The sequence below is a fragment of the Falco rusticolus genome, chromosome 1 (assembly GCF_015220075.1).
Source record: "Falco rusticolus isolate bFalRus1 chromosome 1, bFalRus1.pri, whole genome shotgun sequence".
Lineage (NCBI taxonomy): Eukaryota > Metazoa > Chordata > Aves > Falconiformes > Falconidae > Falco > Falco rusticolus.
Window position 1 is genome coordinate 75,804,496 of NC_051187.1, and position 26,430 is coordinate 75,830,925.

Here is a 26,430-nt window from a genome sequence, read left to right on the forward strand (position 1 = left end):
TGGAGTGACATTGGCTTTCCTCCAGTGCTCAGAATTTACACACTTGCAGTGTAAGCCAGCATCCAGCCAACAGCATAATTTCTATTAAAATTTCAGTGTGCACTGGATCATGCCATTAAAAACTATTCACTTAGGCAAGACTGCTGTGGACATGAGCAACCAAAGCTGTCACTATGAAAAAGGCAGCCCTAACACCAATCCCATTTTTAGCAGCACAATAGCCAAATGTGGAAAGGGGCAAATATTTGCAATAGCAACCCAAGATACAAAGCACTTGTGATTTGCAGAATTCAGCCTAGATTTTAGCCTCTGCAACAACTTAGAAAAAATTCTTGAAGTTTTTTGTTTGGTTGGTTTGGGGCTTGTTTCTTTGTGTTAAGTAACAAGTTTCCTAACAAAGTTCCCTATTTGGCTACATCTCTTCAATCCCCTAGCCCTTTCCTCATGAATTCCAAGAAGGAATTATTGGACAGCATTTAACACTTCCACAACGCTTAGTGCAACACAATTTCAAATTAGAAAGCTCAGTTACATTGCAGGCTGTACAGCACAATGAAAACCACATGCTGAGAAGAAAATCTCGTATCTGTCCACAACGACTTTGGAGACTCTACTATTTAAATTACACTAACAAATTACCTTTTAAATATTTGCATGCTTCAAGGGAAAGAAGTCTGGTCTTCCATTTACAAACTGCATCTACACTAGCTTTTCAACAATTAATTGAACTGTACTAAGCTTCTGCTTGGAATCATGGAATATAGAGTCATAGTGTAGCTGACGTTGGAAAGGATCTCTAGAAGTCACCTAGTCCAGCCCTGCTAGGACTACCTACTACTACTACCTACTAGGATTACCTCCCTCCACTTGCTGCCAACACTCTTCCTAATGCAGCCCAGGATATCTTCGGTCTTCCTTGCTCCAAGAGCACATAGCTGACTCATGTTCAAACACACATTTTTTAGCACTGCAAACACATACTGAGCAGATTTATACACTGTAGTTTAACTCCACAGGGATTCTCTCATCACCAGAAAGGCTTCCCAATACTTTTTTATATTCAAAAGCAGGATCACATAGTCTAATATGAACCAATATTTAATAGAGAAAGGACATATTTTCAGTAGCATTTTTTACACCTCATAAACATCTGAATTTTGCTTTTTTTAAAGTCAAAGTGATCATCTTTAAGTAAAAATCTAAGTAAAAAGAAATAAAAAGTTGGCAAATTATCTATCATACTCTGCAACTAAATAGGACTTCACTGAATTGCAGCAACATTGACAGCAGTATCTTGAAATATTTCTTGAAATAGATATAAAAAGATAATATCTTGAAAAATTTCTTCCCAGCAACAGAGCAGAGCAATCCAAATGTCTTATTTTGGAAAGTGTGTTGAAAAGAAACATTTATTAATACAGACCTCATTCCCAGTGACCTGATGGGACAAAATAACAAAATCAATGAAAGTCATAATTTATCTCTTCCCTTCTCTTTTTGATATGCCCCTGTACACACAAATCCAACAGTAAGCAATGCAGTTTAAGTCTGTTCCAGCCACGATAATTTGAAGAATTTCAACAAAATTTAATAAGAATACATTTTTCTGGGCCTGAAGTTGAATATTCCTGAGTACCTTCTGCGAAGTTCTCTGAAACAGCACTTGTCCAGGGTAACACAAGGTTTCATCGCTCCATGTTCCGAGCCACCTAAATTTATTCTACCAAGGAAACACTAGTATTACCAGGTTGTAACCAGACAAACCAAATCAACTTGCCATATCCTTCTGAAATTCCAGTTTTGCAGGTAAATCCTGCACAATTCTTGCTTTTCTCCTTCTCTTGTGTTTTTTCCAGGCAGCAAAGAAATGCTTCCTTTGAGCACACACCTTCCACCCCACAGCTGGCTAGAAAATGAAAGTATTGTTGCCTTCCTAGCAATCTTCCTCCACCACTTCCAGGGTCAAGGTTTTAACTGAGTATCTGAAGACTACTGAGCTGTGGCTAGGCCAATGGGAAAGCTCTCCGTGAATAGGTATTTGGCATCTGCATCAATCACATTGAAACTGTAGGTGTCACCTGCAGTGAAGCAGCTTTGTTTGCCTGATCTTTTCCTGGTTACAAGCTAAAAAAGGCTGATAATGAAATTGGAAAGGCATCAGCTTTGCAGTCTCCAGTCATATCAGAAATCCACTTGGAGGGAGGTCAAGTCCAAAAGATTAGTCTGGGAGATCTGTAAATCTACTTTAATCAACTTTAATATGGTATGGTGTTCAAGGATAAGAAGGAGAAGCATCCCCAAAACCTGAGTCTCTGAAAGATGTGCTACAGCAGAGAGCTGTGTGGAAACAGAAGCAGTAATCTGTGTCCTCCCCAAACACAAACTCACACTTCGGTCTCCATATCAGAGACTACTCAATCAGTCTCAGTGCACTGGATGACTTATAACTGCTGGTCAGGTGAAGCTCCTACTTGGCAGTGACATGGCATAGTAATAATATCTTGTAGCAAAAGAAAATTACTATGCAACAGGCTAGTGTCAGGACAAAAATATGAAGATGCTCAACATCAAAGGTTGGCAATTATTTGAGTTCCCTGTGTCAAGGATAAATTCTCCATCAACTGGATTGAAAGATCTCAGTGCTAAAATTAACAAAATTTAAACTATTCCAGGGGAAAAAACATGCTAAAAAATCTGTATTTTTTTATAAATACAGTTACTTTCCTGTGGAGTATTAGACTTGTAAATGTAGATCTTTCAAACTTAAGGAAGATAGTGAAAGACTTCAGGAGAACCTTCAGGCATGATTTAATTTTTTTATTGGTGGTGACCAGTGGTCCCATTAGTCCATGGCCTAGGAAATCTTCTGGCTTCTTTCTGAACTATAACATCATATTGCATCTTCTGAATGTAGCTTTTATCACTTCCAGTTGTCCAAGTACCTGACCTGTTTTGCCTTGTTCTGCTTTCAGGCAACCACTTCTCCAAATCTCGTTGTCATCTAATAAGAGCTTAGAAGTGGCAGAAGCTGCAGTCAGACATGACTCCACCTTACCAGACATTGCTTTGATGGAACTTGTACTCACTGCTCAGTTACACGGTTTAACCCCAGCTAGCAACTAAGAACCACACAGCCACTCACTCACTCTGCTCCCCATGGTGGGGTGGGGGAAGAATTCAAAGGGTAAAAGTGAGAAAAAAACTCATGGGTTGAGATAAAACCAGTTTAATAATTAAAGATAAATAATGATAATTTTAAAAAATTGTAAGGGAGGGGGAAGAGAGAAGAAAATAAAACCAGATGATGCAAATGAACAATTGCTTATCACCAACTCACCAATGCCCAACCAGACCCTGAGCAGTGGCTGTCCCACCAACCTCCCCCACCAAGTTCTACTGCTGAGCACGACATCACATGGTATAGATTATCCCTTTGGTCAACTGGGGCCAGCTGTCCTGGCTGCGTTCCCTCTTGACTTTGTGTGCCCCCCCAGCCACTCACTGGTGAGGTGGGGCAAGGAGCAGAAAAGGCCTCAGCTCTGTGTAAGCTCTGCTCAGCAGTAACTAAAACATCACTGTGTTACCAACCCTATTTTTAGCAGAAATCAAAAACGTAGCCCCACATAAACTACTATGAAGAAAATTAACTCTATCCCAGCCAAAACCAATATGCTCAGTCACTGTTTTCCCAGTCCATCTGCCTCTACTGCTTGCTTTGTTTATCTACCATCTTACTCACTGATCCTTCTCCATAGAAAAAATCTCCTATTTTGACTCTTTATTCTGTCCACTTTTATAAATATCCTTTTCTTGCATGCCCATTTCAGTAACAAATATATTAATTTTTTTTTTTAAATTAATAAATAATAAAAAAATCACCACAGCTACTGCAAGCTTTCTTGCCTTAAGCTTTTCCACTTCTGGTAATCTTCTAACCTAAACTCTCAAGACTATGTGACAATATCAAAGGATCAGAAAAATTATGTTTCTGTTCACATCTGTATATACGGAACTTATCTCTTTTCCTTGTGCTATGTTTGGATGCCCTAGGAACTTCTGAAATCTCCAGTGATTGTCCTCTTATACCAGACTTAAACAGTTTAGATATACAATTTGATAAGGTACATTCATTTTAAAGGCCTTACTACAGTTCTGAGTAGAATTTTCCTCTAGATCACTTCCTCTTCCAACATACGATCTAAAAGGTTTATTTATCATAATTTATTGTTGATTCTTCCAAATTAACAATAATCATTGCTTAATACCCATTTATTGATCATAGACTTGTTTAGGCTGGAAAAGACCTTTAAGATCATCAAGTCAAACTCTGCCAAGTCTACTCCTCTCCAGTATCTGTTTTACCTGGGTTAGAATTTGCATTATCATGTCTGGCATATTCAGTCACTTAATTTGGAACTCTGACTGAAGTAACATCAAAACATTTACTATTAATGACTTTGTTACTTCCTGTCCAATTTTTGGCAGATGTCCAAAATTCTCTCATTTTAGTGATCTTGTTATAACAAGTGTGGAGAACAACTGAATTCAAATGTCCTTTAACTACTGTCAGGAAACAACCTACCCAAAAGGATGTGCTTCCTTTTAATCCCAGTAAGTAGTGCCAGGAGTTACCACACATGGTTCTACCAATACTTCATCCACTTCCCTGCTCCAAGAGGGCTGCCATATTTCCTTCCCAATTACAATACCCTAATGCCTCTTTGCTATTCAGCACACTCCTTATAGTTCAGTAAGTCAACCAACTATTCTCTTATTCCACATGTGGCAGACATTAAGAACATTCATTTGTATGTACATTCAGCATGTATGGATTCTCAAATCAACTGCTGTATTTAGAGTTCTTCCATACATATTGGCCATAACTCTCTTCCATACAACTTTTTTAAACCTCAGTAAATAAAGCTGCTTTGACAGTTTGACATGCTATCTCATTTTTTTTTAATTTGACATATTAAAAATAGGTTTTTTTTCAACTTACAAAGAATCACTGTTACAAACAGATTCAACAACTGACATCAAAGCTCAAAAAACCTGAAGAAATCTGGGGGAAGCATGAGACTTACAAAAACAATCTATAAAATTGTGAGGTGATACAGTGGCAATGGAGTTGAAACATGTCATTTATCCCGACTCCTAGATGTGTTGTGTTCTCAACTCTATAAATGTACAGTCGCAAGTAGAATATGGATATTTAAAAGCAATAGCAGGACTCTGAAGATGGAGCAATAGCGACAGCAAACACTAACATGTTGCTATCAAGAACAAAGTATTACCTGAAGCATTAGAAGACTGTCTTCTAATGTCTGATAACCATCTCAGTAGAAACGGTTACTTTGTAATACTTGTTCCCAAAGATTCATGGTTGGCAGCACAGGCATTTATAAAACCTGAGCTAATTCATGTTTTCTTGAGTTTGACTGCCAAGGCCACACTCATTCACTGCAGCTCCTTCTGCTTGCAGCTCCTTCTGCTTACTGCACCACTATTCAAGGTTCAGTTCCAGCAAATCCTGCCTCCATTCATGTTAAAATAAGTACAATTTTTGTGCTTCTGTCAACTTTTCCTGTTACTTAATATCCAAATTTTGGATGTCTTCCAGCCAAACATTTCCACCAGCAGAGAGAGGGCAGTATTTGAGCCCTTGTTCAGTTCATGCATTTCCTTCTCCAGGCTCTCCACAGATGGTAGCAAACCTACAATTCCAGGAGAACGTTACATATCAACAGGCTGCCCAAGCCTATCAGGCAAGTGTTCCCAAAACAAGAAATGGTACAAAGGAACTAAGGCAAGGCCACAACTATTGCTGCACTGTTTAGGCAGCATAAATCAATCCAGCCGCTCATAAGTCAGAGGCCCATAATGCCACCAGCAAGCCTCAAAGTGATGTATATTCAAAGAACTGCAAACATATAAATTTTGGATCAGGTATCACACAACCATGGAAGGGAACAATTGGACAGGAGAAATCTCTTTAAATGGCTAAAAAACCCCAAACAAACAACAAAAACAAAACGCCAAAAAACCTCAAACAAACAAAATGAACTGTGAAAATATGCACAAAATCTGGATGTCTCTTGGGTAAAAGTTTATTTCCGAGAAACCAGTATTTGCAGGCAGAAGTACGTTAAGACGAATTTCCATTTCTGACGTCTCTCATCAGTTAGAAGGTTCTCCTCAGATAAATCATTAATGTAGGCATATATGTGAGGGACAAAATAATTTAGGAGAATTAAATTAATTGGCCCCACAAGAGTTTGTTACCCTTCCTAATACAGTTTGCGTCCCATGGGCCATAAGAGCTGTATGTTTAGCAGCTTCAATACACTCTTTCTTACCTCTGTGCCAATAAAGCTATCTAATTTACGTAGAACTCTCTAGGCACAGTGGTTTTACTTTTCTGATACTAAGCCATAATTTCTGTAGGTTTTGTTACTCATTCTTAAGCTACAGTCTAAAGATGAATAAATTAAAGCCATGGAGATTTTTCATCTTGTCACTCAAGGCATTCTATATAACTGCTGCACAGACAGAGAGCAGGTTGTTGCCCTGATGGCGATAAATAAACTACACCGTTCAATTCTAGTTAAATGATTTAAAGCAAACACCGTAGCAAAGATGAGGGAAAGAGGCTGAAGCACTCTTCCCTGCCACCCTCCCAGAAATGCACTACAACATACCGCAGCATTTACTACAGACTGCACTGTATATTTGGTAGGATCTTAGAGCACTCTGGCTGTAATTTCCTCTTTCATGTTTGCCTGCACAGTACATATATGAGCTCACTCATTTCTCTGCATGCAATACACGTATGCATCTCCTATGACAACCTTAACACACCAGAAAATATGAAATTCTAAAACTGCAGAAAGATGAACAAGTAACCAAACTGGCAGAGTAGATATAGGTAAACAAGCAGACTAGTTATAGAAAATGTTCCTACAACTGTCATGGTCTTGTAGCTACAGTTTATTCTTAGCTCAATCACGAGTTAAACTTGACACGATTACAGGTGAAGCATCAAACTTGGGAGCATATCAGGGCTAAACTCTTCTTAGGGTTCATGTAATCTTTCTGTAATTTGTTTTAGAATCTGAGTAATCTAAAACCTCAAAACTAATTCATTCTTCTGTCCAAGACATAAGATAACTTCACAATTATGGGCTCTTTTAAATGCAATTAAGAAATTATAATAAAATTTATATCTATATTCCTACCTAAAAAGTGATACAGAACAAAATAGGAAATAAGACAAGATAAGTAAAGAGAAAAATGTACTAATGTAAATGAGATGTGCCATCAGGCTCACAGTCTCCTTCCAAACAGAAGTACCAAGATGCTAAAAATGACAGTGAAATAATACAATTTATCAGCTGGTAAATCCAATTTTAGAGAGTATCAGCCACTGGTGTGTGGTTTTAAAAAGCACAAGTAGGTTGTGCCACTCTCATTTTGCAATATATTCTCATTATATCAAACGAGTAGCGGAGGTTGCATGAGGAAGCTAAATACAATAAAAATCTGTTTTTTCTCTTCAACTAATACTGTTGACCCATAAGAGATATGACTTTTTGCTTTAGTCTGTGAAGAAGAAAAATTTCCAAGGCAACACAAATTTAGTTGGCTGATATATAGTGAAGCTATTGTATCAGTCAAACACGACTTAATGCTTTATTGTTTCTTCTTCCTTCATAAGAAATAAATTCTGAAAATTATATTTGTAGAGTTGTTGCTGTTTTAAATTTAAAATATGAAAAATAAGACCATTCAAAGCTGAGTATCACACAAGGCTGTTAAACTAGAACAGACAGGAATATGATTATCAGTGTAAAATTTGGAACACCTGAATAAAAAGAAACAGGGCTAGAACAAAGCTGTGCTACATAAGGTGAACACCACCTGTTTTCAGTTCCACTGGTAAGTCTTCGGACACTTTTGCAACAACAATATCACCAAACACAGATAAATCCATCTGCACATGGATTCATCCCCAGGACTGTCTTGTGCCAAGTCAAATGCACTAATTGAGATTAAGGAACTAATAGAGTGGAAATAAGCTTATTGGTCTGACCATATTTTAAACTGCTACAGAGGTATATAAAAGCAAGTGCTAATCTTTGTAAATGTGTATGTACTTCATGAGTGAATAATTTCTCCTAGGTGTTCTCTTGATGACTCAAGTACCTGTTGAACATGTGCTAGAAGACAAATACTGATGGATCTGTTCCATTAGCAATTGGATGCATCATTGAATAACTCAGAGCAATGGCACACATAACCTCAGCAAATCAAATCAGGATTCCTACACAGAAGATTTCCAGTTAATTTAGATTCTTCATAGGTATTTAAAGTGACATGCTTTGAATATGGTGCCAATGTTTCACTTTGAAGACACTTCTTTTTACAACATACAGTTTTCAGTACTAAGATCAAATACAAAACTCCCTTGCTGCCTTTAAGTCACACTAAGCTAGTGCCTTTTGTATCATTGTGACTGCAAATTTCAGTGACTGCATGTTTGGGGATATTTCCTTTTGCACATTATTTAAAATAGTTGGCACCAATTTCAGTTCATCAGTGGCTCTTCTGATTTCACTCCTTTGTCATGTGTTTCTTTTAAGGGTAATGCAGTTTAGTACTGAATGTTTGAGACTGAAGCTCTGCTGGTTTCAAACAGTGCTGCTATTAAGAAGAACAATCACAAAATATAGACAGACAAGTACCTTGCTTTTTTCTTGCTGGAATTCTATCTGGATGTTGGTTAGTTTAGTTCGTAGCTCCTCATTAGCAGCTTGCAGGGCTTCAATCTCCATGTCGGACTTCTCTCCCTTAGCACGACCTTTCTTTGACATAATTACTTCTGAAGTTTAAAATAAATTTCTGCTCCAAGCTGAGCTAGCAGCTAGCACCTTCTGCTTTTAGCATTTAAGAGTCATGTAGCATTCAACAAAATCTTTCACGCAAATCTCTGCCATTGTGGGAGCCATCTCTCATGCCCTAGAAGAAACAAAGCAGTGGGAACAGAATTAGGCAGAATCAAACATCAGACTTAATATCCAGTTTTAAAGCACACTGAACTTCCCTGTAGTACATAGTATATTGCATAGTGTACCAAACTGACATAAATAGTTCAGAAAATAAGTTACACAATATTTCACCATCTTCTCTAAATCCTATTCATTGTAATCTTCTGTCCACAGAAATAAAACTCTTAACAGTTTTGATGAATATAGCATATAAACAGAAATCATATTACTATTCAAGATCTGACTTGGACCATGCTCAGGAGTCCCAAGAGGCACGCGGAAAACCATAAATTAACTGGGGCTGGTGGTGTTTCAGGGGAAATAGATTATTTCCTGTAGTAAGAAGAACACACTTCTCATCTTAATGTATCAGTTACAAATCATAATTATCATCGAGTCTCACAGCAACAGAATATACGGAAAAGGTATCACAAAACTGGAAAAAAAACTTCTTAATATATCTAAAACCTGCTTATGTTCAAGGTTGATACTCTTTGAAATGCTGTAATCAAAACATGAAGGTATTTAACTTCATTTTCATTCCCCAGCATGCCTCTAAGCTTAGTAAGTATTCAATTATTTAAAACAGCTTTATGTAATATTCAAGGAGAATATCAATAGCAGACAAAGAACCCTAATTCCAATAATTAGGAAATCCCACGATTAGTTTGCTTCATGAGTAGTTACAGAAGCTTGATCTGCAGCTTCCCCCCCCCCGCCCGCCTCTAAGAATAACTTAGTGCTCCACAAGAACAAACTGAGCAACAAATGCTATCAATGCTGAATTAGCTTCCAAACTCACGTGCTCTGCTCATTTTAAATATCCACATAATTTTCATCATTAAATTGCCAACAAGGCAGAGGGGTTCCTACTTTAATACTGAATTACATTCTTGGAGTATTGTATTTCCAAGAAAATTGCTACCAAATTGCCTTCAAACAATCAGTTGTTCTTTCCAACCCACTTCTGCCTGGGAGTTATTTTAGAAATTGTATTAGAATGAAAAGTCACATGCACTCTTTAGCACATACTTCCTAAAGGGTTAACAGCTAATACCTCAGGCACGTACAGACAACACCATTGGTGAGTTCAACTAAATACCTAAGGTTTGTTCTCCTCTTTAAGGACTGGTAAACAGAAACCAAGGAGTTAAATGTCTTGCTCAAAATGGCAAGTCAAATCAGATGAAAAGTGAACAGAACTCAGGACACCAGGCCTCAGTCTGTTTGACAACATTCCATTGAGTTCTTTCATTTATAAAAATCAATTGAAAAAAGACCACCTATACAAACTATTTGCTAAACTTAAGTGAAATCATTGTTTTGTTTTGTCATATCAGGTGTCTTGCCTTCAAAACTTAATAATCTAACAATTTATCCTACGCACTAAAATTTAATCTGTTCCTTAAATTCATTATATTGAGTATTTTTAATACATAATTTATGAAAAAATCAGAAATTGAATTAAATTTAGATTTTATTTATGTACCAGACCTATCTTGGAAAACAAATAAACACTAGTGCTATGGTGATTTAGCACATAACTATTCAAGAAAAGTCAGCAATATTTTTACAGTAACCTGAAATAAACAACTCTTCAGTGAGTAGAAGAAACTTGAGGAATTATTGTTCTTCATGAAAGAATTTAATGTTATTAATCTATAGAGTTTCTGTGATGCTAAAGGCTAAAACTAAAGACTATTTAATCAGTGTATTTCATCCAAATCCCTTAACTGTATGGAAAAATCTGTATTTAAAATCTGTTGCTAGTGTTATTCGCCTGGTCAATTTGTAAAGAAAACCTAAAAAAACATAGACATGCAAATCCAATCTGTAACTCCACAACATTTACAATGGTGGAATTGTTCCTCTTCTCAAAGGCTATCAGGGGTATTTGGGTACTACTGAGGAACTATTCCTGAAATTCTTAGTAAGTAACAAAATTCCTGCTGCATTCAGATTACATAAGATTTAATTCAGTAGATGATTAACTTAGTTAAGGAAACCAAAAACATCCCTCACTGGCCTAGCTACTGAGTTTTAACCTCATTGGATCCCTCCTGCCCCCATCTCAATTACAGTTAGGAATAAAGAACGCTTAAGTAATAGAGGTGTTTGCTTGTCCATCGGTAAAATAAGAAAGTGAGGTAACTGTGCTTGATGTGTACCTGGAAAACCAGTCAGCTGAACAGTGTGCCAGTCATAACTTCAAATTTCTATTTGCTTTATGGATTTAAAGGATGTACTTTATCACTACCTCAATCTCCTCCCTAGTTTTAGCAAGAAAGGTCTAGAACTAAGTCACAAATTGCTATATGATGTTTCTAGATATCAAATATCAATAAAACATAATAGTAAAAAAAATAATTACTGCAAAAACGGGAAAGTGTAGCATCAAAGAATTTTGATTACCTAAAAGTAAGAAAAGAAGGAACTTAATTGTTTCTGGTGAAAAAAAACCCACCCTCCATTTAAAGAAATATTGAGTCTTTAAACATGATCCTGTAGTGAATACGTGAAAATAAGTGGATAGTTATAGCTTTAGAGAGTGAGTTTTACAGTAGTAAACAGTAATCAACAGGAGTAGTAAGTACACCCATAAAGTCAAGTAAGAAATATGAATCAAATTACACAGAAAAATATACTAAATGGTGTCATGCAAAGTTCAGCATTCCAGTCTTGATTCAGAAGTCTTGAACAACATTATTCAGCTTCAGCATGATTTTTGGAAGGTGGAGTTGTTAATGAGTCATCTCAGCTGAAATACCAAGCAAAATCACAGGTACAGGGCAGGGGGAAGCTCCTTCATCTAGACACTTCACCTCCACTTCAATAGTGTTTTTCATTTTTTTCATTTTACTTCAGCATTTCTCTTATAATACTGCAGAGCCTGCTACCTGTAGATCTTATTATGCTTGCAAACGTGAGACTCAAGTACATTCTTAGTACAACACAATTCCGAATGTTCACGAATTTTAAAATAAATTTTATTTTATTATGTTATATGTATAATATATAAATGTTATTGTTATCATAGCACCCAACAATCATAAAGCAGTGGATGCAGGTACAATGTTAACTTCAGAAGTAACTGCCAGTTCTCCTATGTTATAGTTTATAAAAATAGTGATAATAAACCAGTGACTATGGGAAACAGCATTCATAGCTCCCAATGCCCAAGGCGCATCTCTCACGAGGTTCAGATGACCTACATTTCCTGCTTCAATTCTCAGTTCTATGTAATAAAACATGACTAAATGGATAAAAGCAAAAGCATCTCTACAAGATGTAAATTAATACTTTTCCCAGCCACAAAAATACAAATACAAATTATCAGTTATTTTCTAAGTCTATTATGGACTAGCCACATTTTAGATACCCATTTGCTAGTTACCTACAGAGACAGATCTATTTCTACAACAGCAGAGCTTTTGAGGGTTATTTTAAATCCTATCCCACTTAAAGAAATGCAGAATTTCCCCACAGAGGAACATTTTTGTAAGTGCCACTTGTGATTTTTTGGGGGAAATACAAAGGCAGACATTTGTATTGTTAACTAATAGCTCCATGTTCATTTTTGCAGATTCACAGCCTACAGTCCTGAGGCATTCTTGCTTTCATAACAAGACACCTATAGGTCCAAACTATATGGAAAGCAATCACCGAGAAACTCTAAGCATTTTTCAGTGTTGTTATGCCACTTAGCTCTTCTGTCAATAATGAATGCAGTTATTACACTTTTTTTCAATGACACCTCAGGAAAGGTGATCTGCTGAGATTCTGTGACCCCATACATAGCCTTTCAGAAAATTCTTATTGCCCCCAGGAATCAGTACCCATGCTTTAACATCCCTTCACAAATCACTGCCTTCCAGCCTGTTACAGAGCAGCTGACAGAACTAGAGTTTGGCAAGTTTCAGAGTGAATTTCACCAATGTATACATTTTCTCTTAAATGAATTGGTTGCCTGTGTCATATATACATCTGTTAAAATACATGCAAATAAAATATATTTCCAAGTGACTTCTTACCATCAAAAAAAAAAAAAAAGTGTATCAAACTCATTTAAACTCTATGCACACATTCAAATATATGTATACCTAGTACGAAGACCCATGTAACACTGAATTATTATTTTAATTGGTAATACTGCAGGCCATTGAATAGAATCCAGTACATTAATGGTTCACTCCAGTCAAAGAACATAGCAGCCCATTCAAAAAAAAAAAAAACACAACCAAACAACAAACAACCTAGCTCAATTTACAAAAGATTGTCACAAGTAAAAGGCAGTGCTTGAGCTGAAGAGGACAAGGCAGGGGGAAGGGAAGGAATCACATATGCGTTTAGTCACCAAGAGTAATTTGAACTCATTAGGTACACAATTGTTTTAAAATCTGTGTTAAAGCTATTTACAGAATGGACAGTATCTGCAGTAATCCTTGCAAATTATTTAGAACAGGAACCACAGAACAGTCACATGATGGAAAAGGGTTTAAAGGAACAACAGGTCTCTGATTTTATGGATTCTTTTTGAGGGCAACTGAAGAACCAGTTCAAAAACATTAACTTTGAGTGGACTATTTACTGTGACTACAGACAACTGCCTTTCCACTGCCAAGCAACAGTAATGCAACCTTTTGGGTGCAAAAATGCTAACCTCAAACATAAGACTCCCATCTGACAGCCTGAAATTTATCACCTCCTCAAATCACTGCAGCTGCTCATGTCAAATCTACTGGAACAGTAGAGAACAATCAAAAATATCAAATTCACATAATGGGATGGCAAAACAAAGCAAATATACACAACGAATGTTTGCACAACACCACAGCTTGTTTGTAACTGTGCAGAGCCCAGTGAGCAGTACAGATGTCTCACTATACAATATTGCATAGTCTTCACGCAGAAAAGTGGCTCGAATACAGCCCCTCTGAGGAGAGGGAGTGACCCAGATCTCCTTCAAACCGCTGCTGCAACATACCTGCCCCCCAGCTCTGCTGACCCCTTCAAGACCCTACACTGATGTACTCTGCAACTCCCTCTGCGCTACACAACACTTTAATGTACTAGAAGTTAGTAAACGCTTGAACCAAATCCTTTTTCAAAAAATTATGAGCTTGATCCCAGGCCTTTAAAGTAAAAAAAAAATATTGTATATATATATATATTCACTGGCTTCAATGAATTATCATTCTTCATTAATATTTACCCAATTTCAATTGTAGCACTATCTTGTGGATTAAGCATTACAACCAACTTACTAGCCATATTAAGAGACAAAATGTTAAAAATAGCAGTCCTGTGACACACATAAAATAATAATAATAAAAAAGTAGCACAAGAAGTTCAAATGTGACTAAAAATGATAAAACAAAACCCTCCCTTCCACAGCCTTCCAAACTCAGCTCTGTTACACAGTTGGAGCCCTTTAGGGTGGTGGGTTAAGTGTAGCTCGAGAGAGTCAGCTCTAGGCAAAGCCGTTCCTCTGATCTCTGTGGCAATTCCTTTCTTTTGAGCATACACAGGAGACCTGACAAGACACCTGCTGTGTAGTACAATGCATGTCCAGCCTCCTACCCTTCCGTTTGTACCCTGGGTGTGATGCAGGGAGACCCCTGTGCTTCCACTGAGGAGCAGTACTCCCTTTAATGCACAGTACTTAAAAGCAAAAACAGAAACAAGAAGAAAGGGAAAGTTGTAGTGTTTTCCAGTTGGGCTAGATAAATGGCAAATACAGAGACAGATTCCTGTCTCTACTCACTGCCACTGACAACCCACAGATTAATCATCCTGCCAAATTTAGGCTTTTGGATTATACTGGTCCACCTTTGTTTAATTATGTATCTGATTTTTAAAGGAAAGTTCATTTGGATATTTTTTTTTTAAACCATCACTATTATTATTTGTATTGTAAAGAGCTAGAATATTTAAAACCTGAGACTGGAAAAATGAAAAATTCAGGGATGAGAGCGGAGTAGAAAATGTGCAAGACAACTGACAGGCTCAGGGAGAGAGGTTCAGATTCCCAGTTTCATGACTCAAGAGAGAGGTGGAACCTCAGTGGGATAAAAACTAGGGTAGTCCAACACTTCACTGAATGTTCAATATTTACTTTATTGTTTTGTAAATCAATAGAATAGACTTGAGAGATCAAGTATATGTAAGGAGGAGAAAAGGCATATCTGGATGTGATCTCGTTACCAGCTGAACAGTGAAGCAAACAGAGACCGTGTGATTTGATTCCACCATCTCTGATCTCAATAATTACTGTGTGCAATTAATCACGTTTACTAAACCTGCAAGCTAACTCATATTGTGCTAGCCAGCCCACATTCCCACCTTACTACTCCATTGCAGAAGATATACACTGCTATGTGCAGAGCAGCATGAGCATACTGGTCAGCAAAATAAAGAAAATTATAACACTGAGCAGGTTAATGACAAAACTTCCTCACCTACCAAGGGGCAGCTTAACTTCAACAAATCTCCTTAAAATCAGGACTCTTAGTCAAAATGAAGATGTTGGCCTATTCCAGTAATACAGGAAGACTGATTAAAAAAAAACCACAACAAACATGCTTCATTTTGCCAAAGGTGCCATCACACTCCACCTTAAAGTTAAGTTCCTTGGTTCCTGAGATCAAGATAAATATATACAGTACAGAGCTGGTGGTGCTGTTGCTTAAATTTTGAAGAGTCAACAGAATCCCCAAGAGCATGTCCCTGTGCTCTGGGATTTAGGACCTCAAACTTATGTTTAATTGCTTTATTAAGGACTCCTGCTCAACTTCAACATTCTTGAAGTAAGACACCCCACATACAAATCTAATTTCAAATCTAACTGCATAATGATAATAATAAAGATTATTTTATGGGCCACAACTGGGCTAAGGCTTGATGGATCTATGGTTCTTTCACAGACTCCTTGTACAACCTTGAACAAATTACTTAATCTCCAGTAAAAGAGGTATTACACTTGCCTACCTCAGAAAGACATCCTGAGGACAATACTAAAATATGAGAGACTGAACAGGGGTTATGAAAACAAGACTTATGAGAACCTAGAAAAAGTTCCTAATTGTTAGTTGGCAGGAATCAGTCAGTTTAGCAACCCACAAAACTAATTCTCTCACAAGATCTGTTAACTTTCTCATAACAGTGCTCTGATAATCAGCCAGATAATGTTGGTATTTCAAGTATTGATATTTGAGTGAATGTTCATTAGAGCAAACAGAGTTTAAGTCAGTCTGGTGACTGGCTGATGCAACTGAATCGCCTCGGATAAAATATTTAAACTGGATATTTCAACCAGACAATAGCTTCTTTCCTCTCTCAACTGTCTAAATTCCAAAAGGGAGTAAAATGCACAGTAAAAACGCAGCCAGTAAAAAGCACAGCTCGATAGTAATACAGCAAGAGCCTGGAGGCAAAATTTCATCTCTTTCTGAACTTAAGCAGAACGGAGACAGGCACAAAGCAGCACAAGAAAAGCACAGAGGAGAAACTTTGTGATCTGAAGACTTTCTTTGTTGAACCATCCTCCAATATTCACAAACTGAAAATGCTTCAGCACCGTGAGAAGACTACCAATAAAATATCCCTCTGGTAACTGTCAGCAAATTTTATTCAAACTCTGCCAGGCTTTTTGGAAAGGTTTTTGGCAAGTTGGCCATCAGAAGCATGAATATTCTTTCCGAAGATGCTTAGAGTTGAATGTGGTGGCCATGAAGACTTGCATAAAATATTTTTATTCAGATACATGTATCAAAATCATGATTTTCAGGATAGCTTCTACAGAATGTTAAAAAAAGACACATTCTGTCATAATTCAGCTTAGAAAGAGAGAAACATGCAATTAGATATAAATACAAAACTCCAGAATTATGTGACAAGCCACTATAGACTACAAGCCTGACTGCTGCCCAGATTACACCATCGCAAAGTATTTTGAAGCTTTGATTAATTTCTATGCACACAAACATATATATTATATATGTATATGGAAATAAAGCTTCCTAAATTTGAAAAAATGGTTAGACACAGAACAGACATTACTTGTACATGCAATTTTGAGCTTACTAGTAAGCAAGCTGAGCGTCCATCTTAAGGGGGTTGATACAGTTGGCAGTGTATCTCAAATTGCTGAATGCTGTCATAGTCAGGCTGTTTTGGTCACTTAGGGGAATTAAAAAGTGATTCGTTGTTCACTCTGAGGAAAACATCCTTATCCCTTTTACCTATATAACATTTTCCCTTCATTGGAAAAAATTGTTTTCATTTCAGTATACTGTTTCAGTGAGTAAAGCATTAAGATGGTACAGCATTTTATGTAAAGTTCAGGCCAAGATGTGTCACATGTCACCCAAAGCTTCCAGGAGTCCCTGCAGTTGAATTAAAAGACTCTTACACTTCATTCCTTAGAACACAACCTCCTTCCTACGGTGCCCACAAAGCAGGCCATTCTCTGCGAGGTCTAAATGGTTCTGTAAATCATCTTTGACCATGGACAAAAATCTTTATTGAGGTTGCATTATCATGTAAATAGGACACAGGTAGAAATCCTAACTTTGTGTCCAGTTGTGTAAAAATACATTAACACCCATAAAATTTCTGCTATGAATCGATCTTAGTATTCAGTTCTGTACCCCTCCCTACCTCATACCCTAAAAAGAGGTGGCAGAAGGAAACCTCAAAAGTTAGGGTCCTGGCAGTGACTTTAGAGGTACACTTAGCCTTAATGAAGACTCATTGGAAAAACATGGAAATCGGTATTGCCAGAAGAAATATTCTTTGCACATCACCCATCATCTCCCTAAACTCGAGGTGAATCTCTGAACAAGATTTTGCTTTAAGGTTGAACTTAGCACAGCTATGGCAGTAACAGTGCAGTTTTCCACTGCTTAAATAGCAAAGCTATACTAGCAAAACTTTGACTAGCTGTTTCCAAAACAGAAAAGTGTGGGTGGGTGGGGGTGGAAGGCATATACCCTGGGGAACAGACTACCAGAATGGAGCCTGCTTAAGAAGGCTCTAATAAAGGAAGAGAGAGAGCTAATCTTCTCAGTTATGTAGGCCACTTACAACTAGTCTAAATAACAGTCCTATCTGCTGTCAAATAATACTCCTATCTGCAGAATCCTTTCCTCACAACCACCAGTTCTCAAAGACAGAAGAAAGTAAAGGAAGACAAGTGCATATCAGAAAAGGAAGAAGAAAAAATGATAAAATGGGAGCTGAAAGTTAGACACAAATTAAGATTTAGTTGTTACCTGGATACACAGCCCTTGTACAGGAAAGGGAGAATGCTGAAGCACTACCTGTTTCAGTGAAAAACATGAAAACTGGGAGCTCTCAAGTGTGACCATGTTCTTTCCCCTCCCAGGGAATATCAATTCAAATGGCTAAGCTACAAACATCTACTCTTTATTACTTTTGTAGCAGTAAAAATCTGGAAACGTCAAATCATAAAGATTTTCACTAACACTTCCCAAATGTAGGGGATTAAGGATGGGAAATTACTAGATGTTTCCTTTGAGATATGCAGGTCTTCACCAGCAAATAGCTAGGGAATGGGCTTCCTTTCACTGTCCTGACTAGAAGGTCTGCTTTTAAATCTTAGATTGATCACTGGAAGGTAATTGAAATGCCCAAATACTCTCCACTTCCCTTCTACTACCAAATTTCTCTTTTTTTTCTTGGGTTGTAATAACAGCCAGTACACCTGGAAACTGTTCTCCACCTCTTCTTTCATTGACTTTTATTAACTTCAAAAAAACTTATTCACATATAGATCACTAAATGTAAGGTTGTGGAAATATAAAATTATGCTTGTGCAGGAAATTGTTACGACTTGTTACAACCCAAGAGTGCTCTTGCAAGCAGTTTAATGCAAGTTTACTCGAGAACGATGGGAAGTCAGCTTTCCACAGTTTTCTGAAAAGAACAGAAATATTAAACAGCCACTGTTGAACAGACAAAATAAAGTGCAACTGATCCCAAAGGCAAATAATACCAGGTTAAGTCTCAGAAGCATAGCAACGTTCTGCAAATCTTTTGTATTCTGTTCCACCTCTTGTTTGAAACAACCAGAAGGAAATAAAGTACTTCCTCGATACAGAAAGGCAAGCTCCTCAATGAGGCAATAGAAATGTCTCTGCTACAGATTGGACACTGGTCATTTACATCTCAGTGTATTCCTCCACCTGATTCCCCTTTGCATTTCTTAATTTTAAGCTAGATTTCACATAAGCTAACCAGAATTTATTTCCCTCCCCCAGACTTTTACTTTGGTTTTAATAGCAGGAAGTGGTGCACAGGCTAGCAGGGTTGTGGCTAAGAGGCTTATCAAGCTTGCACAGCACCATGTTCAGAAGCTGCCAATTAATCAAATTTAAACTTTTCTCTTACTCAAACGATTTAATTAATTCTGATCCTCTCCACTCGTCAACATTTTCCATCTTGGTCACCTTCAGGACTAAACACAGATTTGCATCCCTGATGATCCTGACTTCAGAGCACACCTGAAAACACCATCATTCTCTCTACATCGGAATCCCCCTCAGACATACACTAGTCTGTCACACTCTTAAACTTGACTTGTCAGCTTCTCTTATGCCCCTTTCCTGAAGTTTAACTAGAGAGAATTCTTCCCGGACCATGAACAAGTACTGTCCTCAGGGCAGGGCGCTGTAATGATAAACGTGATGAAATTTCAATAGCCAGTAAGACTTCTGGTTTTGATAATATGGTGGGTTTTTTCCAGACATGAAATGCTTAATACATCTGTTTGTTAGTTTGGCTACAATCTCTAAATATCTAAAAATAATTCAGGTAAAGAGCATGACAGAGATTCAATCACTGAAGTAAGTTTCAGACTTCACAACTGACAAAATGTGTTTCTTCAAGATCAAAAGTGAATAAAACAGAACTTAGAAGAACACCTGAAAATGACACCATCTAGTACCCTATGCTAATCCTGTATCTTCAAATTAAAATCTCTGATGAGCAAGCAATTTTTCAACACAAATTAGATTGTTGTTGGTCAATCCTGCAGTTCCAAAGTATATTTATGCTACTCTGCTCCATCCAGACCCAAGGAAAAGGTTTCTTTCTTCATTGTTGTGGATTGTATTTGCTAACTAGCATTGCTGGGCTGACGGTCTGTTTTAGTCAATTCAGTTTCTATACTCACATGTACGGTCCTATGAGACATTAATTCTTCCTCGTATTTTGCTTTCCTCATTTCTGTTTCCTGCTATAACCAACACACACAAGAGCTACTAATTCATTTTTGAATAGGAAATGTTAATTAATATGATTCAAGTAAATATGTTCACATCTGAAGTAACTTTTCAAGCAAACTTGAGGTATACTTTCTACTTCTGTTGAAGTTTAGGTTTTGACACAAACACAGAACACAGTCCACACTAAATAAAAAGTGAACTCAGCTGGGAGATGGAAGTGTTCCAGTATGTAGCATTTCTCAGGCACACTGACTCCAAATCTTATGTAAAATATAGCATGTGCAAAAAGATCACACAAGGCAGAACAGGAGCAGAAAGGTCTCCATGGATTAAAAAAAAAAAAAAAGTATGATAAAAAGCTTTCCTCAAAATAATGCATTATGCTACCCTAGAGTACTTTATTATAAAAGTGCAGCACTGAGCAACAACTTGAAATCGATTGTTATTGTCCAAGTTAATTATAACACAGAAACGGATAAAGGCACATTTTAAAATATTTTTTTTTGCTTAAGACTACTTGTAATACAAAGAACCCCATAATATAGTTAACATAAATATGTATAATCTGTGTGTATGTGCACAGGATGGGCTTCCTTCGGAAAGGATAAGTTTCAGGTGTTGAGGTAGTGTTCTTGAAGACAATTCTCCTGGAAATCAACTTTTATACAATGCTATGCATAAAACACGTCTCCCCCACCCCCCCTATATTGCCACAATCAAAGCACATTATCAATGCTATTTAATATTCACAACACATCATTCAGAGCTATTGAAGTTATAAATTAATGTAAGAGCTGTGAAAAACTTACAAAAAGCTAGAGATGACCATAACCGTGAGAAAGCCTATTTATTAAAAAAAAAAAAAAAAGCACAAGGACAGTATATCCTAAAGGATTATCAAAACTGCCAACTTCATGGTCTCTCACTATTACTTATTGAATGCATATCATGTAGGCTATAGTTCATACCTTCTTTTTAATTCATACTTATTTATGAATATACAAGGATCTTCATAACAGACTGAAGATCTGTTCTGCTCAGTGTCAGGCAGTGAGTCTCACATATATGAAAGACCTTTCCAAGGTAGCAGAAAAACTTGCTCAGAAACATTACCTATCTTATCTCAACACAACCATTACCAGCCACAGACTTATCTAACGGTAAAAGACGCGTGGGAATTCTGCCAGCAGCTGTACAGCTACCAGCTACTCAAATGTATTACCTTCTTATATTTCTAAGTACGAGAAACTATTCTATGCAAGTATGTCATAGTACTTGTTTTCTCTGTTTGAAGAGTAATAGATCTGTAGTTACATGGCAGGGAACAGAAGTAATGTTTATACAGAGGATCACTGAATACAGATTGTTCAAAGGATGTTAAGAAAAAAATTGCAAATATGACAGTAATACCAAAGTTTATCTTAATTTCTGTTATTTAATTTATGTAAATTTAAAGAGAGGGGGAAAAGATCAATTTTGGTAGATTTCATGATCAGTCAGCAAAACAAACAAAGAGCCATTTTAAAAATGTGCCTGGCTCTATACCCAACACACTGAAGTAATCCTGATTTTTCACAGAAGTAGCCAGTCTTCCACTAAAGCAAAGTGTCCACCCATACCTGCAAGAATGTTTGTGTTTACAGAACTGTTCCAAAGAGATAGTTTGGAGATATCAGAAACAGTCTAGCCAAATAAATTAATATTCAAGAAATATGACTAATCAAGTAAGACAAGCTAGGGACCAGATAGGGAGGTTTTTTCCCTGTAGCATTCGGCAAATGTGCATAAGCAATCCAGAGGATGAAATCCCTCTGCTCAAATTTTCATAAGCTAGTTCCAATAGGAATTATCCTTATGGATAATTTGCATGTGACAAAAATCACTTTCCAAAATACATTAGTTGTTGAAGACTCATGTTTTAAGCATTTCATTTTCATTATGCAGAGTCACCTAAATAAAATATTAAGTCTAAATCAATCTGTTAATCTATGTTCAACTGTTTGGATGTACAGGAACAGGACAGACTGAAGGACAACAGAGGGGGAAAAGCATAACTTTAAATAGCATTCCTTTGAAATTTAAAAATCAAAACACATGCACCTTAGCAGAGAGCCAAATTATAATATTCAACAGCTAGTTTTAGAGTTCAGCATTTTAATTCTTCTCAAAATCAGCATCATCTACTTTCTGTTATTTTTAAGTAGACACAAAGATTATTTTTTCCATATACATCTATGACTGAAGCTTCTCATGCATTTTCCCTAAAGAGTTAAACCCAATCAGAAGTAAATGTTGCACTGCCCTCCCAATTACAGAGGAGAAAATTTAGGGTCACATTAGTTTATCTGTTGCCCCCAAAACAAACTTAGTTATTATAATTATTCTCTATAGTAAAAGTTAGTTAATGAACACCAAACTACTTGAGACATATTTTTTCACTCTGAATGTTACTTTATAATGACTATACTGCAAAGAAATTCTCTGAAGCATTAAAATCAAAGATACTAATCAACTATTAGCTGTATTTGAGTGTCAAAGATGACAAGCAAATACTACCCAGACAGACCCTAAGGCATGTTTTATACCCTGTATTGTTCACTTTACTCTTTCCTTCTTCATTAATTTTTCAGTAATGATCATGCACTCTACAGATGTCATTACCCATAACACTTGCCTTACTTAAGGTCATACTTTACCCTTCCATTCAGAAATTAAAAGTAAGTTTTCATTATGCACTATATCAAATATAATGGCAAGATTGATGAGCAGCAGAGGCACAACAATTTGAATACACAAACTGCAAAGCATCTACTAGGAAACGATATTTCCTGGGTTACTGTTGCTTTCCTTTTCTTTCTGCATTACAGTTTATTGACGAACTTCAACTATATTTGCAACATTAATCTTGATTAAAATATCATTTCCAGGGGCCAGTGGCATTTTGCCACAGTAAGGACAGTTACACAGAGTGGTGGTTGCCCAGTTCTCCTAACATTTCTAATCCTAGTAGCTGTATCATCACTGCAGTTCCACTACAGGACTACCACAAGATGAAAAAGCCAGGAATTAGGCACTGTGTTAAACTGTCATCCTTACTAAACTCCTCCCAGTAGGAGGAAACTGACAATTTTCCCCATATAGTAGATGATCCTTGAAGCAAACAAAATATTGTGGTGGGGTTTTATGCATAGTATATATAGCTGCCTTCTGAACACCCAGACACGTGTATACTATAAACACAAAAGTCAACAGAAGGTTGGAAAGTCTATCAAAGAAGCTTAGCATCCAACTGAGACAAAAGTAACTAAAGTCTTTCTTATTAATGGTGACAGGTATAGATGAAGCAAGACAGCAGTCAAGTTAGCAAGCAAATGATAAGCTTAGGACACTGAACAACATTCTGTACCGCACATTTTAGATGCCATGGGCAGGGGAATGCCTTACAAAGTAAATAAAGAAAAATCTCAGTAGGAAAATATTCGTATCATCAATAAATTTATTCACTGAATATAGAAAGTCTCTATGTAAATCATATTCAAGCAAAGACAAAAACTTTGTAGAGATTTGGTTTATTTTACTGCCTGCAAAATCTAGTTGGGTTTAAAATATAGCTCAGTTAAAAAAAAAAATTCAAACTTGAAGTTTCAAATCATATTGTCTCTAATAAATTGATAACATCATATCTGTACTGTAGATTTATTCTCATTCTACCCAACAAACATGCTTGCAATGCACAGTACCTTTCTTTTGTCCACAGGTTGCTGAGGCAGCGGTGTTTGATTTTAGCTTACAGGGGTGAAGACTGAGCAGCGCCAGTAGCTAAGTCACTAGGTATGTTTGTACTGGGACTTTCCACACCACAATGCCTAGTCCTGTTAGCACGTTCTCTTTTTCATCAGCAAGGAGGGATTTCTGAGCAATATTAGTGACATCATCTGTTAAACAAAAGAAAAGAGATTTAATACAAATCAAATTTGATTAACAGCTTTGATGGTAGCAATGTAATAAAAAAAATATATACACAGGGTAACAATGCAGCAGAATAATCTATCATGCAGAATTACAAGCATGGCCTCTTCTTTATATTAAGAACACATATGCAGAGTTTACTTCACGTTTTTTTACTAGATAGCCCTCAATGAAAGCAAGACAAAAACTGCAAAGCTACTTGCCAATTAGACCACATCAATCCAGACTGTTAACGCAGCATAGCTAACACTAAATTCGTATTCCATTCCAACACAGGTTACTTGGTTTTGGCCTACAGGCTTAAATTGTCACAGTGGCCGCTTATAAATTGTCCCATACAGACTGGCCACTGTCATGGATCTTTATAAAACCTCAAAATATACCAACATAAGGAAGTTATCATGTGTTCTGTTGAAAAGAGGACAAGACTGAATTTCAGAAAACCTGAATTCTATTCTTCTGTGTATAACTCTCTTGTACAGCAAAGGTAACGATGACAATTTCCTCTCTGAAAAAAGCCATTAAGAAGAGATGCACAAAGCCTTCATATTGCTTCATTTCACATTTCTTGATGCTATTTCAACATGTTCTGATCACAAGGGGAAACACTCAAATCTTATTGATATATATACTAATTGTTATTTTGGATTGATATTTCCCATGCACAGAAAAACCTATTTACAAAAAGAAAATTATGTTTATGGAGATATCCTTATGGAAAACAGCACTCTGAAAGCTTAATGACTAGAAGAAACTCAAGTTCCTTAATGAGTATCATCTATTTCCTGGAGTCTCTACTTGTGACAGCACCTTTATTTATGCTGTGGGGTACGCAAAGAGAGTAAAGTCTCCTCAATGATAAAACTTCTCATAGTACACCCTTTGTGTTAAAGTGTAAGCCTGTGATTGAGTAAAAGTGATCCGGACAAGACAAACAAATTTCAGCAATGTCTAGTGCAAACACGGCCATACTGGGATCTCCAAAGCAGAGGGCTGGCACATGGCACAGAATCAAACTCCCTGTTTTTTGGGCAGGAGAGCTGGGAGCCGGGAGAGCACTGAAACATGAGGCATATCTCTATTACCATGTACATGGTTCAAGCCTTCACAAAAACCTGTACTTCACATAAAATGCATCAGGCTTGTATCCAACAGTACCAGTCCCAAAAATGTAACTCCCAAACTATTCCCTTTGCTGGGAAGCATTGTACTCATTTGCAGTGGTTTGTTTAAGGTTATGAACTTACTTGTTCAATAAAGACAGCCATCAAGGCAGTATTTAATGAAGTAAGAAAAAAAATAATAATCTGCATACTCATTTCCTTAGGGCCAGGTTCACTGCTGGGAGAGAATACTTTTGAAGAGGATGAAAGTACAGCTAGGGCCTGATCATGGCAGGAGATCAAAGTGCTGAAACAGCTTAGTCAGCATCTTTAAGTAGCACAGAAAGTTGGAAAAGAGGAACTATTTATATAGTAACAAACCTCCTCAGGGGAAGAGGGAGACCAAGAGCCTCTATTTTTTATGACATCAGATACCTCTGATTTCACCTTATCTTCACCATCCTTTTTGAGTTGCCCTGTTCGTAAATATCCCAATAGTGTTATTTCACATAATCAAACATTTTGTTGCTTTCTTCTGGCCTTCAGGAAGCAATCTGAATACATTTGAATAAAAGGGAAAGAGAAGGTTTCCCACGTTAACATGTAAATGTAGAAAAATCTAAGAGAAACAAGAACTGACTTGTAAAAAGCAAGTAAAGACAGCAATCAGGCTGGTAAGATGACAACAAAACAGAAAACACCCACACAACTCCAAAGAAAAAAAAAGACAAAAAACCCCATGACTTCAAAGTCACAAGTTATCCAGGTAAGTTGTCTACATTTAAAAATGTACTTGTTTTAGCAGATCTATTTATGGCATGATACCAATTCTTCTAAAGGAGAAGTTCTTAGATTTTAGAAAACTCATCATTAACAGTTGTATTTAAATTCTCTAGTAAATTTTGAAATAAAAAGTACGTTAATAAGATACATATTTTGGCCAACTGGCCACCCTATAGAAAGAGAACAGTGTTTATGAATGTTTTGAGAGAAGGATGAAACATAGATATAGAACCTGCAATTTCAAGTTGCATTAATAATAGCATATATAATAAAAATAGTACAGTG

At 36.8% G+C, this 26,430-nt stretch overlaps 1 protein-coding gene across 6 annotated transcripts in view; it reads right to left on the bottom strand.

Moving 5' to 3' along the window:
* The window catches only part of JAKMIP1 (janus kinase and microtubule interacting protein 1), a 247,902-nt gene that overhangs the window by 169,501 nt on the left and 51,971 nt on the right, over positions 1 to 26,430 (bottom strand). For 4 of the 6 annotated variants that reach the window (XM_037385161.1, XM_037385152.1, XM_037385171.1 and 1 more), the window contains exon 1: positions 8,742 to 8,870. In XM_037385161.1, coding sequence (XP_037241058.1) covers positions 8,742 to 8,870 — 129 coding nt within the window. Of the gene's footprint in view, positions 1 to 8,741; positions 9,016 to 21,258; positions 21,359 to 24,030; positions 24,226 to 26,430 lie in introns of those variants that run through there. The other 2 variants (XM_037385135.1, XM_037385144.1) reach the window with 2 other exon arrangements.